Raw genomic sequence first — 15,811 nt, forward strand, 5'->3', positions numbered from 1 at the left:
GTCTTTTCTAGAAAGAAGGCAGGAGAAATTTTAATCTTAGTTGTTTAATGAGCCACTGAGCTTACAATGAGTCCCATAGTCAAGAGAAAAACTAGAAATAGAGACTACCATCTTCCAGATGAAGTTATCATTCATGGGGAGAAGTAACCATATTCTCATTTACTAATTTTTTATTGAACAAAGCTTTGTTTAATACCTACCCTGTTGAATGTACTGTTGTAGACCCTGGAGATAGAAATATAACTAAGATACAACCTCTGTTTTAGAGGAAAGGTTCGTATCATTTAAGGCTCAAGAAGGGAAATTCTATTATAAATGAAAAAGGAATCTAAAGAATAACTAGGAACTTTACAAATGTATAAAGATATCCATAATGCTTTGCCTGAGAGTGTAAGAGAAAGAATTATTGGAAATGGGGTGATGAATATTTCTGAAATACAATGATATTATGAGTATTTTTTAAAAATCCCCACTCCATTAAATAAAATACTCATGAGAAAAGGTATTCTTTATCTCTTAACTATTACATTCCCTTTTCTGAATGTAACACTTTCCATTTATTGGGTATTTGGTATGCAATTTCTGAATAAACGAATGAATTAATGAATGAGGTTACATTTTTTTAAATATATTTTATTGATTTTTTTTTACAGAGAGGAAGGGAGAGGAATAGAGAGCTAAAAACATCGATGAGAGAGGAACATCGATCAGCTGCCTCCTGCACACCTCCCACTGGGGATATGCCCACTCCAAGGTATATGCCCTTGACTGGAATCGAACCTGGGACCCTTCAGTCCTCAGGCTGATGCTCTATCCACTGAGCCAAACCAGTTAGGGCTGAATGGGTTACATTTTTGAGAAAAACTTCTGGCAAGTTGAAATCTTCATGTAATTCTAGATATGTGAGAATCAGGCCTTTAGGACTTCTTAATTTCACTCCTATATTATTCCACCCCATTTTGCTGCCTTCTCTAATTTTAATTGAGAATTTTGTATTGTTTTATTTTATCTCCTTTGGGTGTTATATACATACTAGAGGCCCGGTGCACAAAATTTGTGCACATTAAAAGGGAATTAATTAGAGGAAATATTTTAATATTACAATTTGCCCTTTCTCTATAGTAGAAGTGTCAGAGATGAAAGAAAATCAGTAAAATGTATATGAAAATCTCCCTCCTGTCAGAGTCTGGGGAGCACCGCAGGACCCAGAGTCAAGTCCCTAACCACCCGCATGCGCCTCAAAATCATGTGAGACCCAGACCCAGCTGGCCCACCTCCCCACCCCCATCCCCAGCCTCATGTCCCCCAGCCCGGCATGAGGGCAGAAGGGTGTGATGACCATTTGCATATTAGCTCTTTATTATATAGGATATATATGTTTCTTTGTTTGTTTATTTATTTATTTATTTCTGGTTGGACTTGAGTTTACATTGTACATTTAGAACTGGTCTTAATCTACTTTCAAATATATCTATACCATTCACCTGTAATTCAAGTATCTGATACACAAAGTATTCCCAATTCCTCCCTCTTTTCCCAAGTAATGTGATTTTCTTTCACTTATTCATGTGGAATAATCACCAGAACATTGTTTCTTTTATTGCTTTAGATAAAAGGGGTTTTTTTTAATATCAATTAAGATTTAAAGAAATAAGACAATATTTTACCTTTATTATTCCTTCTTTGACACTCTTCCTTTCCTAATGGAGAGCCAAAATTCTGACATATAATGTTCCTTTTATCTGAAGGACTTATTTCAACATTTCATTCTGGGCAGGTCAGCTAGCTTGAATGAATTGCTTTTTTTCTTTTGTCTTTCTTTTTTTTGGTTTGATAAAATCTGCATCTGCCTATCTCCCTTAATTAAAATCTGAAGACTATTTTCACTGGATATGAAATTCTAGGTTGGTGATTCTTTTTCTTTAAATATTTAAAATATTTCATTTAAATCTCTTCTTCCTTGCCTTATGTCTGAGGAGGATTTTGCTATAATTCTGATTTTGTTCCTCTACTGATGAATGTTCCCTCCACAAGAAAAGATTCTTTCAAGATTTTATTTGTCTTTGGTTTCTTCAGTTTAACAATTTGACTAGATGCATCTACTAGTATTTTGGTATTACTTCTTCTTAGTGTTGAATGGGATTCCTGGATCTATAGTTTGGTTTCAATCATTAATTATGGAAGTTCTCAGCCATTATTGCTTCATATGTTTCATCTGATTTGTTTCTCTTTTTTTTCAGGTAAATTACATATATATTACACCATTCCATATTGTTTCATAGTTCTTGGATGTGCTGTTCTGTGTGTTTAATTTTTTTCCTCTGCATTTCAGTTTGGAAAATTTCTATTAACTGACCTTCAAGTTGATTTATTCTTTATTATGTTTATTTTTTAGTCTACTGATGAGCTCATCAAAAGACACTGTTTATTTTTATTACAGTGTTGCTCTTGTTTTCATTTCTATCATGTCCTTTTGATTCTTAGAGTTCCTTTCTCTCTATTTACAATGTCCATCAGTTATTTTCACATTTACTATTTACATTAGAGTCCTTATCATATTTTTCATAGATACTTAATGTTTCCACTTGATAGTTACATATTATGAAGTATACTTATTCTCTTTATAATAAATTACTTTGTCTCTTTGAAGTATGTTTTTATTTTTCCTTTGTGATTTTTGTTCAAATTAAGGCATGTTTTATTGGGCAATAAGAAGTAGGCAAATGTTCTTTTAGCATGAGGATATTTGTTAATCTGATTAGAAGTTGGATTGTGTTTACTCTAGCTATAGATATGAGAAGATATTTTCTTGTTCTGTACTCCCCTCTTGTACTTTTCCTTAGGAAAAAAAAATCTGAATTTTTCAGCTCTTTTAGTTCAACTTTAGTTGAAAAGTAATTTATTATTTATTATATTGGAACCCTGTTAGATTGCCGCTAAGGCATGACATGTGGAGGAGAGAAGCATACAATAATGTTCTAATTTAAATCTTAGAAGGGCCTGAGATGTTACTGGGTCTGTTTCTCAGAGCTCTGGCCTTCACAAGGATTTCTACAGAGGTCTTCCTTCCCCCGCCTCCCCAGCCTTCTCTTCCTTTCTTTCTTTCTTTCTTTCTTTCTTTCTTTCTTTCTTTCTTTCTTTCTTTCTTTCTATCTTTCTTTCTTTCTCTGACTACAGCAAGCTCAATGTATTGAATTAGGAACTCTTTTCCCACTTAGATAAGACAGGAAGATTGAGGAAGCTGGATATAAGAGGAACTTCATTCCTCCAGTATGGATAAAGTTCTGAAAGTCTTTCCCTTAACACATTAGTTTATTATGGAGAGACCTCTGGTGATATTTCACAATAGTTACCCTTTTAATCCTTTGCCTGAGTCACAAATGTTTCCCATTTATAACATATCTAAATTTATAGAGCATAGAGATATTGTGGATGGCCTGGGAATGGTTCTACTACCTCAGAATTTTGGCTGCAAGTATTAAAATATAGTTAAAACAAAAGTAACACATAAGAATTATTTTAATTATATAAGGACAGACCATGAATGACAAGAACAGGGATGCAGCCCAAATTCTTAAGTAACAGAATATTGTTTCAGGAAAGAAATCAGGAATGAAATTAAACCAAATCCTTCTCTCCCACCCCCATCCCTCCTCAACACACACACACACACACACGATATATGCACTCCAGGGCACATAGTTTTCTGTATTTTTTTCTCTTCATATTTTTATGCCTATTTTACTTTATCATATCCCTATATACTTAATGGTGTCCAAATGAGATAGAATATCCCATTCATACTAAAGGAAGTCTGCTTTGACCAAAAGTGTGCATGTGCATGAGGGTAATGACTCCCATGATTATTCTCTTATTGTTAATTCTTTCATTTAGGACATTAATGGCACTTTTTAGAAGGAATAAATTCATTCAATATTATCAAAACCCATTAACTTATTCTCTGACTTGTTCCAGGGCTGACTATACTATAGATAGTGGCTATAGAATGGAATCCAATTCTACTAAATTAAGAAAGATTTAAAAATAGAAACTGAAAATCTCCCCTTGATGATATGGGAAATGGGATAGATCACTGAACACCAGCTGTAATTGTTCAAAGTATTTCAAGACATAACTTCCTTAAGTAATTCAATTTAAGGTGAATTTTGAATAGACATTTTTCCAAAGAAGGCATATAAATTACCACTAAGTATATGAAAAGGTGTTGAACATTACTAAACATCAGAGGAATTCAAATCAAAATCACCATTAGATATCATCTCACACATATTAGGATGGCTATTAGAAAAAAAATAAGTATTGACAAGGATGTGGGGAAAAGGATACCCTTAGGTACTGTTGATGGGAATGAAAATCAGTGACTACATTATGGAAAACAGTATGGTTACTTCTCAAAAATTAAAAATAGAACTATCATATGATCCAGCAATCCTACTTCTGGGAAAATAGTCCCAGAAATTAAAATTAATATCTCAAGGAGATATCTGCACTCCTACATTCACTGCAGTATACTAACCAAGACATGGAAAAATATATATGTCCATCAATGAACAAATAGACAAGGAAGCTGTGGGATATGCATACAATGAAATATTATTAATCCATATAAAGAAGGAAATCCTGCCATTGGGACAACATGGATAAATCTGGACATTATACAAGACACAGAAGAAAAAATACTATATGATGCCACTTAAAGGAAGGTTGAGATTTCTTAGCATGGCACATAAAGTTCTCTCTCATATTTCTATTATTCATTGTTGCTTTAATTGATTTCCAGTAACACAAAAACATTCCTAGTCTTGCTGTTTCCAGTATTCATGCTTTAGTTTATCCTGGCTCATTGCCTGAAAAGCCCATCTTAGCCCCATACATTTGTTCTAATACCTAGATCATAGTGTTGTGCCTAATGTTAGTTCTGTCTAAGGCAGCGGTTCTCAACCTGTGGGTTGTGACCCCTTTGGTTGTTGAATGACCCTTTCACAGGGGTCGCCTAAGACCATGGGAAAACACATATATAATTACATGTTGTTTTTGTGATTAATCACTATGCTTTAATTATGTTCAATTTGTAACAATGAAATTGTTGGTCACCACAACATGAGGAACTGTATTAAAGGGTCGCGGCATTAGGAAGGTTGAGAACTACTGTTCTAAGATATAATAATATCAAATTACTATCATATACATAATATAACCAATATAATATTATATACCAACTACACTTAAATAAACATTTGTTTAAAATCATCGTGGGGCAATTATTCTGCTGTTTGAATCTCTAATCATTGGCCAGTCACCAAATAAGGAAAAATCACAAGAATGAAAGAAAAAAAAATCTATGTTAATTTTCCACTAGTTGGAAGCCAAACTTCTAACGACTTATTCATCCTGAATACAACTTAGTACTTATCAGTGTATGAAATAATTATTTTGAGAATGAAATATGTATTTTCTTCTATTATTGCCATCATTAAGAATAATGGTAACTTTTTCAAAGTTGGAAAAACTTGCTCTTTGACTTCCTTACAACCAATTACAAGCAGTAGTTTAGAATATTATAGCAAGAGATGTAGGCTAAACCTAGCTATCTGATAGCTATGATAATTTCAAAAAACACAATGATCATTTTTAAACAATAAAAGTAAAAGTGGAACTGTCAAATAGCCAGGTGGTCCCATACTCTTCAATAGACTCTGGGATATCATTAACAACTAAAAAAGTAGTATGCAATAACTGCTAATGTTCCCCAACTCTTTAAATGAAGTATAAACTTAAAGTAATACATTTTATAACATATTACAGAAGATATTCACACTAAATGTTTAATATAATAAAAATATTTAGTACCTCCAAATAGCCACCTTTTTATTCAATAGTTCACACTAAGAAACATGTCTTGAAAAATATCATAAAGATATAAGAAGGGACATTTTCATTTATATGAATCCTAGAGAACCATTCATTTATTCCTTCAACAACTATTTGAAAGTATGCTCAATTCTGGAGGCATAGAGTTAAACAAAATGGGCATCCAAAAGAGATATGCCCAACCTCCTGAACATTGTGGCTCATGGGTCGAGCAGGCTTTAAAAAAAAAATCAAACTTTAAAAAGTCAAATAGAATAAAGTGGGTTGTTTATAGATGTGTTAAAGGTTTAAGTTTTATTCAACTGTAAAAGAGATATATGAAAAATAAGAACTTTGCCAAACAGGTGAGAGGAAAAGACTTTCTTTTAAAGAAAAGAATAATAAGGACTTAGTCCAATGACAGCTTTAGGAATTGAAGAAACTAACTAGCATTTAAAATGGGTAGAGTTGAGGATACAAATAGAATTAAGAGGGATAGACACTAGAGAGGTGGTAGAATTCTAGGCATTATTCTGGGACAAAAATTAAACTTTTGAAGGGTTTTATGTGGTAAAATTATATGGAAAATTGATATTAAATAATAAATATAATTTGATTGTTGGGTTTCAGTTATCATGGTTTAGCATTAAAACCAGGAGAACATTGTGCTAAGTGAAATAAGCCATTCAGAGGGACACAAGTACCATATGATTTCATTCAGATGTAGAGTCTAATGAACAAAGTGAACTAATAAGCAAAATGGTAACAAACTTATAGATAGAGAGCAGGCTGACAGATGTCAGGGGTAGGGCTAGGTGGGGGTTGGAGAAATTGAGATAAATAAATAAATAAATAAATCTATACTAATAATAGCCTAGGGCTGTCATGACCTAAACGACCAGATGGATGAATGGTCACCAGGAAGTGCATGGAGTAACTCTCGGTCCCTCCCCTGCAGCCCACAGGCTCCTATCACAGCAAGGCTGGTGGCCGGCGGCCTGGTGGGACAGCAGGGGTGGATGGGCAGGGTGATGTGGATGCAGGGGCCAGGGCAGAGGCCTAACAACCTTGCCACTGCTGCAGCAGCTATGGATCAAAACCCAGAGAGGCCCAGAGAGAGAGAGAGAGAGAGACACACACACACATGAGCCTGATCCACAGCCACTGCAGCTGCTGGCGAGGCCCAGTGAGAGAGAGAGGCAGGGCCTGATCAGCAGCTACTGCGGAGGCTGCAGATCAGGCCCAGAGAGAAGCCCGGAGACACTGACTGGAATAGAAACCAACCAATCAGAACCCAATCTGGGTGAACTACAAAGGCAGAACCTAAGATGGGGGCTGAGGAGGGGTTTTAAGGACAACAGCTCTTTGGTGTAAGGTGTAAGAAAGTGGTTCAATTTTTTAATAACCAGTTTGGCAGTATAGTGCATATGGCTGGCTATTAGTCCAGATATAGAGATTATGTCTTTTTGTCTGCAAAGGGCATCTCCTCCTGCTGAAAAAGGCTTCCCCCTCCCCCATTTAAGCAATCCTATCCTATGTAATCTATCTATATTAATAAAAAGGTAATATGCTAATTAGACCCGGTCGATCGGCCATCTTCTGGATGTCTGACTTCCTTCTGGACAAAGCCATGGTGGTGGGGGCTGAGGCAGAGGCAATTAGGAGTGATCACACTGGCAGAGAAAGACAGTTGGAGGCAACATCAGGCTGGCAGGGGGTTAGGGGCAATCAGGCCAGCAGGGAAGGGCAGTTGTGGGTGAGATCAGGCCAGGAGGGGAGGGAAGTTGGGGGCAATCAGGTCAGAAGGGGAGCAGTTAGGGGTGATCAGGCAGGCAGGCAGACGTGGTAATGGGGCAATCAGGCAGAGAGGCAGTTGAACAGTTAGGAGCCAGCGGTCCCAGATTGCGAGAGGGATGTCCGACTGCTGGTGGGGATCAAGCCTAAACCAGCAGTCGGACATCCCCCAAGCGGTCCCAGATTGGAGAGGGTGCAGGCTAGGCTGAGAGAACCCCCCCTCTCCTGTGCCCAAATTTCGTGCACTTGGCCTCTAGTAAATTAATTAATTAATTAATTTAGAATCACTTGAGGTGTTATAAATGCAGGTTCCTGGAACTCATCTCCAGAAGATTCTAATTCAACCACTTGGGGGCAGGGCCTGGGAATCTATTTTAAAAGCTTCCTGATGTGCAGGCAAGGATGGGAGCCTTTGTATGAAGTATCTGCTGAAGTAGCAGATATGAAGCCCTCTGAACATGTGAAAAAGCATGTTTGTTCCAGGAATTTTCACTCCATGTAGAGATCATGACCACAGCAGCCTCTCTAATGATCCAGCATTGTGTTTTAAACAAAAATTGTTTTGTTTCTTTTCATCACAAGAAACCACATAAGAAATATCTACTTAAACTGGTAAAAACGTACTAACTTACCTTTAAAAGTACTTTAAAATTTTTTTTTAGATTAAAAAAAAAAAGTCTTTATTGTTGAGAGTATTACAGATGCCCCCCCCCTTTTCTGCCCATATCCCTCCCCCGTACCCCGCCCCAGATCCCACCCTGCCCCAGGCCTTCACAATCCTATTGTCTGTGTCCATGGGTAATGCATGAATGTATATAAGTTCTTTGGTTCATATCTTCTCCCCTCCATGCCTTGTACCATCCTTGTATAATGTACATAACTTTGCAAAGTAAAACTTGTAAGGCCTTTCTCTCCATTTCTCAACCCAGCCCTCTAGACAAAACTACCACTAGTAACAGGAGTGCAGAACACTTCCTAAGCATTTATGTAGAGAATTTAATTTTTAAAAGGCCCATACAAGTTCTATAATTCAAGATTTTAGTTCATTTACTAGAAAATATGTTTGAGGTCCTGGAGATTAAAAAAAAAATCACTTTTTTTTCTATAGAAATAAAGAGGACCCATGACAAGAATAGGTCATTCGGGAACATAAAGATTAGTAGACAATGAAAAAATGAGAAGACATTGAACTACAGAGAAATTGTAGAGGAGAGAGAGTTTATTCTCATAGAAAAAGCCCAGTAATGGACAAAAAAAGAGGATGGTAATTTGTTCAAACATTTTCAGTGTAGTTCTTGTGGTGGTGGAAAAAAAAAAAACCAACTATCCTGAGTTGTAATATTGTGGATTCCCCAGATCATTTCCCACCACCTTTCCATTCAAGTCTTTTTTTATGCCATTCCTCAAATCAGGTATTTAATATTCTAATTTTGGCATTTAGCTAAATTATTACAAGTCTTTTAGAATGTTCATTGTTGCCAGAACCGGTTTGGCTCAGTGGATAGAGCGTCGGCCTGTGGACTGAAAGGTCCCAGGTTCGATTCCAGTCAAGGGCATGTACCTGGGTTGCGGGCACATCCCCAGTGGGAAGTGTGCAGGAGGCAGCTGATCGATGTTCCTCTCTCATCGATGTTTCTAACTCTCTATCTCTCTCCCTTCCTCTCTGTAAAAAATCAATAAAATATATTTTAAAAAGCCACAATAAAAAATAAATAAATAAAATGTTCATTGTTACTGTATTATTTTCAATGTTAGAATATTTTTATGTATTTACTTGTATATTTATATTTTATTATATTCCGTACTTGATTGTAAGATTCAAAAGAACAGAGACATTATAAACTCTTCAATGTTTCTATGCAGGTATTGTACACAGGGCTTATGAATAAATAAGTGACTACATAAATGAATAAGCAACCCCCCAAATATCTTCCATTGAGATAAATTTTATTTATATAATTTAGGTTGATGATGTATATGTTGTACTTGTAGATATCATAGATATAGAGGGTTGAAGATAGATTGTGACTCTTGCAATCATATTTTGCTGTTGTTAGGACCTCAGGCCTGCTCTATTAGAAACGTTTTCTATCCTCACTGCAGGAAAATCTTTCCAGGAGAATGCTGCACTTGCATCATCCACCACAAGGGAATAGTGGTCTCCCAGGAGCCTGGGTTCACCTGGCTCATAAAGCTCTTCACTCCTCATAACTCTGAGCTTCTGACTCCCTGTACCATAAGGACTGATAAGGAAGAAAGCATTCGTGAGGCTAACTTAGGAGCTGCAGAGCAACAGCCCTAAGCTGTCACTGTCACCTGCTATGTATGGTGGCGGTGGCTCAGAGAGACTAAAAGTGGATGAAGTTAAGCAACTTACTTGCTTAAAATGGTCGGGACATTGACTTGCTTCTGTAACCTCTGACGCCGAATACTGAGGAGATTCCCTGTGAAATCATCTTGTGCTGTAGCTTATTCCAATGAGTTGAGTGACCCTGGATTTCTACAGTTAGCTTTGCCTGTGCTGTACTCTGAGGGGCTGTGTTATCTGACTATTCTCAATGACAGCAGATGGTTGAAACAGAGCTGTGATTAAGTACTTTTCTTATCCTGAAAATCACCTTCAAATAATTATGTCTGCTTCTACTATCAATTCCTCTGTATTCATTCTTACAGGGTTCCCTGGCCTGGACCAGTACTATCCCTGGTTTTCAATTCCCTTCTCCTCCATCTATGCCATGGTTTTCATGGGAAACTGCCTGGTGCTGCATGTGATTCGGACCGAACCGAGCCTGCATGAGCCCATGTTCTACTTCCTGGCCTTGCTGGCCCTCACTGACCTGTGCATGGGGCTGTCCACAGTGCACACGGTGCTGGGGATCCTGTGGGGGCTCAGCCAGGAAGTCAGCCTGGATGCCTGCATTGCACAGACTTATTTTGTCCATGGTCTCTCCTGCACAGAGTCTGGAGCCCTTCTTGCCATGGCTTTTGATCGCTTTACTGCCATCTGCAATCCTCTGAGATACAGATCCATCCTGACTAATAGTAGAGTCATTCATTTCATGGTGACCATTGTGCTGAGAAGTGCTGTGTCCATTCTTCCTGTCATTCGTCTGAAGTTCTTCCATTACTGCCGCCCTCATGTCCTCTCCCACTCTTTCTGCTTGCACCAGGACCTGCTCAGGCTGGCCTGTTCTGACATCCGCTTCAACAGCTTCTATGCCCTGGCTCTGGTGATCTGTACCCTGCTGTTGGATGCTGTCCTTATTCTCATCTCCTATGTTTTCATCTTGTATACAGTGCTGGCAATTGCATCTCGGGAAGAGAGGCTCAAGTCTTTGCAGACCTGTGTTTCCCACCTCTGTGCTGTCCTGGTTTTCTATATTCCCATCATTGGTCTCACCATGGTTCACCGCTTTGGGAAGCACCTCTCGCCTTTGGTTCATGTTCTTATGGGCAACATTTATATTCTCTTTCCACCCCTGATGAATCCAATCATCTACAGTGTCAAGACCCAGCAGATTCGAAGCAGGATGAAGAAGTGGTTTTCTTTGAAAATGTAGGGAAACCTTTGAATTTTATTCAGTAAAATGTTTTTTTGCCCTTCATTGATTAAGGTATTACAAATGTGTCCATATCCCCCTATTTCCCCCCAACCCCCTCCCAATCTTGCCCTCACCCTTACCCTCTGTTGTCTGGATCCATTGCTTATGCTTTTATGCATGCATACAAGTCCTTTGGTTGATCTCTCTCCCTTACCCCCACCCTCCCTATCCAGTAAAATGTTTTAAGATAAAAAACAATAATGCTAGTTCCTATATGTTCAATAACTTATAATTTTTATAATATTTTCTAAAAAGTTCTGTTCTTTTATGAGGACTAGAATATTAAAAAAAACATAAGTGCCAATGGGAGAGAGGTGGTAGAACTAAGTTTTCCTAATCCAGAAAAGATTTCTGAAAACTTGCTGGAGGATAATCATAGCAATTATGGACATGACAATAAGTGTCTTTGCATTTTGTTGACATTTTCTTTCAGCATGGTTGTCATATGAAAATTGTGTTACCCTTAGTTTGACAATATTTTTATTTAAAACTAGTCACATTTCTGGTTAAGATTTTGGAACCATGTTTATATTTTAGACTTTTTAAAAATGATGTTTATATCAAAATATATGTGCATTCCTAGAGGTGAGTTGATGCTGAGCTGTGATGCTGACCCTTCCCTCTCCTATGTTTCTTTTTTCCTATTAATGACTTAGTGCAAGTCCATTAAAAGGATTTTGAAATGCAAAGATTTATGATTTTTCTATTTCAAAGATATTTCTCTTTAATTCTTTCTACACTCTGAAGATATATCTTATTGCAAATAACTTTTTCATTTAAATTTTTTAAAAATTTATCTTTATTGCTGAAAGTATTACAGATGTACTCCTTTGTTGTTGTTGTTGTTTTATTCCATTGACCCTTTCCACCCTACACTTGCATGTATATATGCATGTCCATGGGCTATGCATATATGCTTATAAATTCCCTGCTTTACCCCACATCCCAGAGTATTATGCTAACAAATATAAACCAGTCAGACAAAGGTAAGTATCACATGGTGTCATTTTACATTTTTATACATATTTTATCATTATAATTTCTTCATGCCATTTAAAGTTCATAAAATCTTCAGAAAAATATTTTAGAAGTGATTGCAAAAGCACAATTGAGAATTAATGGTGACCTCTCTTAGAGTAATAGTTGTGAAAATAAAAATATAACAGAGATGAATGATATTGTGGACAAAAGGGGGCCACATGTTAACCTGACTAACTCAGGGATAATCTGTGTGGTAGCCTTGCAAACTCAAAAGACCTAAAGTAACCATAAAGGATGGTCTGAAATGAAAACCTTGAATTAAAAAGCAGTTTATAGTGGGTAGTCATGTCCTAGGTTAGTATCTTCCCTGACAAAGATCAACTTTGATCTTCACTAAACATATTTTTGGCATCTAAGATAACATACCTGCTGAATGTCAAGGTAACTTGTAATTTCCCTTTTTCCGGACCCTTCAGGGCACAATCAATGTACCAGGGCACCAGGAACAGAGACCACAAATTCCCTCATTGTTATTGTTAATTGTTGACTGTTTACTATCCTGCACCCAACTAATTTAAAAAAGTATGTATCTATCATTTTACTTTTATCCAATCCCAGAGGTCCCCTCCCCTTTGTTTTTTCTGCTTCCTTAATCTATCACCAATGGAGTTAATGTAACCCACTCACATCTCCTCTTTTGATTGTAATCTATAAAACAAGGTAAAAAAACAAACAAACAAACAAACAACGCCATTCTAGGGAGCACTATCTCAATACTTTGAGATTCTGCTTTCTGGCAATTGTTGACTCAAATAAACTCACAAAAATACACCACAGGTTTGAATGCAGAGTTTTTTTTTTATGTTAACAACACTTAGACTATATAAACAAATTTTAATAAATGATTGTGGGTTGGTTTCATAGTTGATGCTTAGGTGTCTGATGTAAAACCACGTTGATGATACGTCATTCAATGAGATAGTGACAGAGAATTACTATTGTTTATAAAAGGGGATAGTGAAAGCCACTTTGAATGCATAAAATTTGAGGTGTCTGCGGAACATTTATAAAAATCCATTTAAATTCTTAAGTACTCCCAGTGTTTCAGATGCAGTATTAGACACTACTGAGGTACAGGAAAACAGTAGAGAGCAGAAAGAGGACTTTGCCTTCATTGTAACAGGTGATACAGACAAAAATTATTAAGGATACATCTACATTTACAATTATGATAAATGCTATTATTAAGAAATGAAGGGTAGCCCAGCCGCAGTGGCCCAGTGGTTGAGCATCAACCTATGAACCAGAGAGTTGCAGTTCGATTCCTGGTCAGAGCACATGCCTGGGTATGGCCTCGATCTCCAGTGGGTTTCAGGAGGCAGCCAATCAATGATTGTCTCTCATCAATGATCTTTCTATCTCTCCCTTCCTCTCTGAAATCAATAAAAACATATTTTTAAGAAATTCTAATAAAAAACTCTGAGCAAGGAGAATATGAATAATGACTTCCCTAAGCAAGTGGTATGTAATTGAGGTCTAAAGATAGAGGGATAAGTAACCTAAGGAATATAATAAAGAAGGAAATTTTAGAGAAACAATAAGAAAATAAAAGTTGAGAACATATTGGACGATCTGAAAAACAAATGAATAAGTGACTATGAAACTTCAAGTATAAATGTTGAAAATTAAACAGAAAGAGGGTTATGAAAGATGAGATGTTACTTTAGTTTTAATTCTTAGAACAATATGCAACTACTAATGAATTGCAATTAGAATGATGAAATGATCAAACATGTATGTAAGAACATCTGTCACATTATTGAATAGATGAGAAAGAGTAGAGTTGCCAGCAAAAAAAAAAGATGAATCTTAATAAAAGGATATAGTAATAGTTGAGTAGAGAATTGTATCTCTTTTATCCTAACTAACATTTCAGGAAAGGCAAGGTTTTAAGGTAATTCTTATTCTAGATTTTATTTTCTCTTCAAATCTGTACAATTAAACCATGTTCTGTGGAAGGTCGCTTTCTTTTGTGGCCTTTGGTTTAAGATACCCTTTCTAAAGATGTAAATTTCTCTGCAATTCACCAGATTTCTAAAATGAGCCATGGATGCTCTTTGTGACTGGCCCTGAGTACTGTTTGGAGTTATCAATGATCCACACCTTATAGGTTGCTGATTGCCTTTGGAAAGGACCAAGATGTGTGTCAGGTCTGGTTTTCCTAGCCCAGGGTCAGAAGGAGATCAGGGAGACTCAGAGCCTCCAGAGATCTGCCTCTGCCTGCAAGCTGATTGTTATTCTCAGTCTTAAATAGCCTGAGGATACCAACCACAGCAAGGTGTAGACTCCACAGGATGAAGGGAGAGGTTTTTCAACAGGGTGGTGCAATTGCTTCCCCCAGGCAACAGCTGCCTGGATGTTAAATTCCTCCTGGAGAAAAATGTCCAGGAGAAAACTGGGGTAGCTGCCTTCCAAACTCTAACCCCAGGACCCCCAACCCTGGATAGATCCAGAGACACAGAAACATGGAACAGGCTGGAGAATCTCAGAGGGAAGGCAGGGTTGGGTCGGTGGGTGGGTGGGAAGGGATCAACCAAAAACTTGTACACATATATGCATAGCCCATAGACAGAGACAATAGCGCGGTGAAGGCCTGGGGCAGGCGGTAAGGGGGGAAGGGGTCAATGTGGAAAAAGGGGGGCACATAATACTTTCAACAATAAAGATTTTAAAAATAAGTAAATAAATACTAAAATGAGCAATGGAGATGTTAAATGAAAGTCACTTCCTGCACCCATGTACCTTTTTCTTTCCATGTTGAACAGTTAGTGACTTGGGATTCTGGGCTGCCATTCTGATCACCTTGCTCAGACTTTTCTCATTCAATGTCTGTGAGGTAGACTTTGATGCCTGCCTCATCCAGATGTTCTTCTTCCATGTTTTTTTCTCAACAGTGTCAGGCATCCTCTTCACAGTGGCTGTTGACCGCTAGGTGGCCATCTCTAACCCACTCAGGTACACCACTGTTTTGAGGAATTTCACCATTGCTAGGTGCCTGGGGCTTTTGCTATGGGTTGTGGCTGTCATTTATAGGACCCTTTCTAATTAAGTGAATGAGGTTTTGAAAGTCTAATGTGTTATCCCACTCATACTGCTCACATACCCAGATATCACTGAACTCTTCTGTTGTGACCACCACATCACAAACATCTATGGCCTCATCACCATTCTCATCACCTTCAGAGAGGACTGTGTACTCATTTTCCTCTCTTATTTAAAGACTAGAGGCCCGGTGCACAAAAATTTGTGCACTCGGGGCCGGGGGGCGGGGGGGGTCGCCCAGCCCGGCCTGTGCCCTCTCGAAGTCTGGGACCCCTCGGGAGATAACGACCTGCTGGCTTAGGCCTGCTCCCGGGTGGCAGAGGGCAGGCCCAATCCCTAAGTGCAGCCCCTGATCAGGCTCAGAGCAGGGCTGATTGGGGAGTTGGGGCTCTGCCCCATCATGCACAGAGCAGGGCGGATCGGGAGGTTGCAATGCCACCCTCAGTCATGCTCAGGGTAGG

The 15,811-nt window shown here is 37.9% G+C and overlaps 1 protein-coding gene across 1 annotated transcript; it reads left to right on the plus strand.

Moving 5' to 3' along the window:
* Positions 1-10,289: 10,289 nt before the first annotated feature.
* LOC139018136 (olfactory receptor 51V1-like) lies at positions 10,290-11,225 on the plus strand. Its single transcript, XM_070426780.1, has one exon. It carries the CDS (start codon positions 10,296-10,298, stop codon positions 11,223-11,225), a length of 930 nt encoding a protein of 309 aa, XP_070282881.1. The 5' UTR covers positions 10,290-10,295.
* Positions 11,226-15,811: the final 4,586 nt, after the last annotated feature.

Source organism: Myotis yumanensis, unplaced genomic scaffold (genome assembly GCF_028538775.1).
Source record: "Myotis yumanensis isolate MYYU_CA2020_CCGP unplaced genomic scaffold, mMyoYum1.0.hap1 SCAF_10, whole genome shotgun sequence".
Taxonomy (NCBI): domain Eukaryota; kingdom Metazoa; phylum Chordata; class Mammalia; order Chiroptera; family Vespertilionidae; genus Myotis; species Myotis yumanensis.

Excerpts from the sequence above, each read along its gene's own strand:
- LOC139018136 (XM_070426780.1), top strand. The coding sequence starts at position 10,296 with ATGTCTGCTTCTACTATCAATTCCTCTGTATTCATTCTTACAGGGTTC.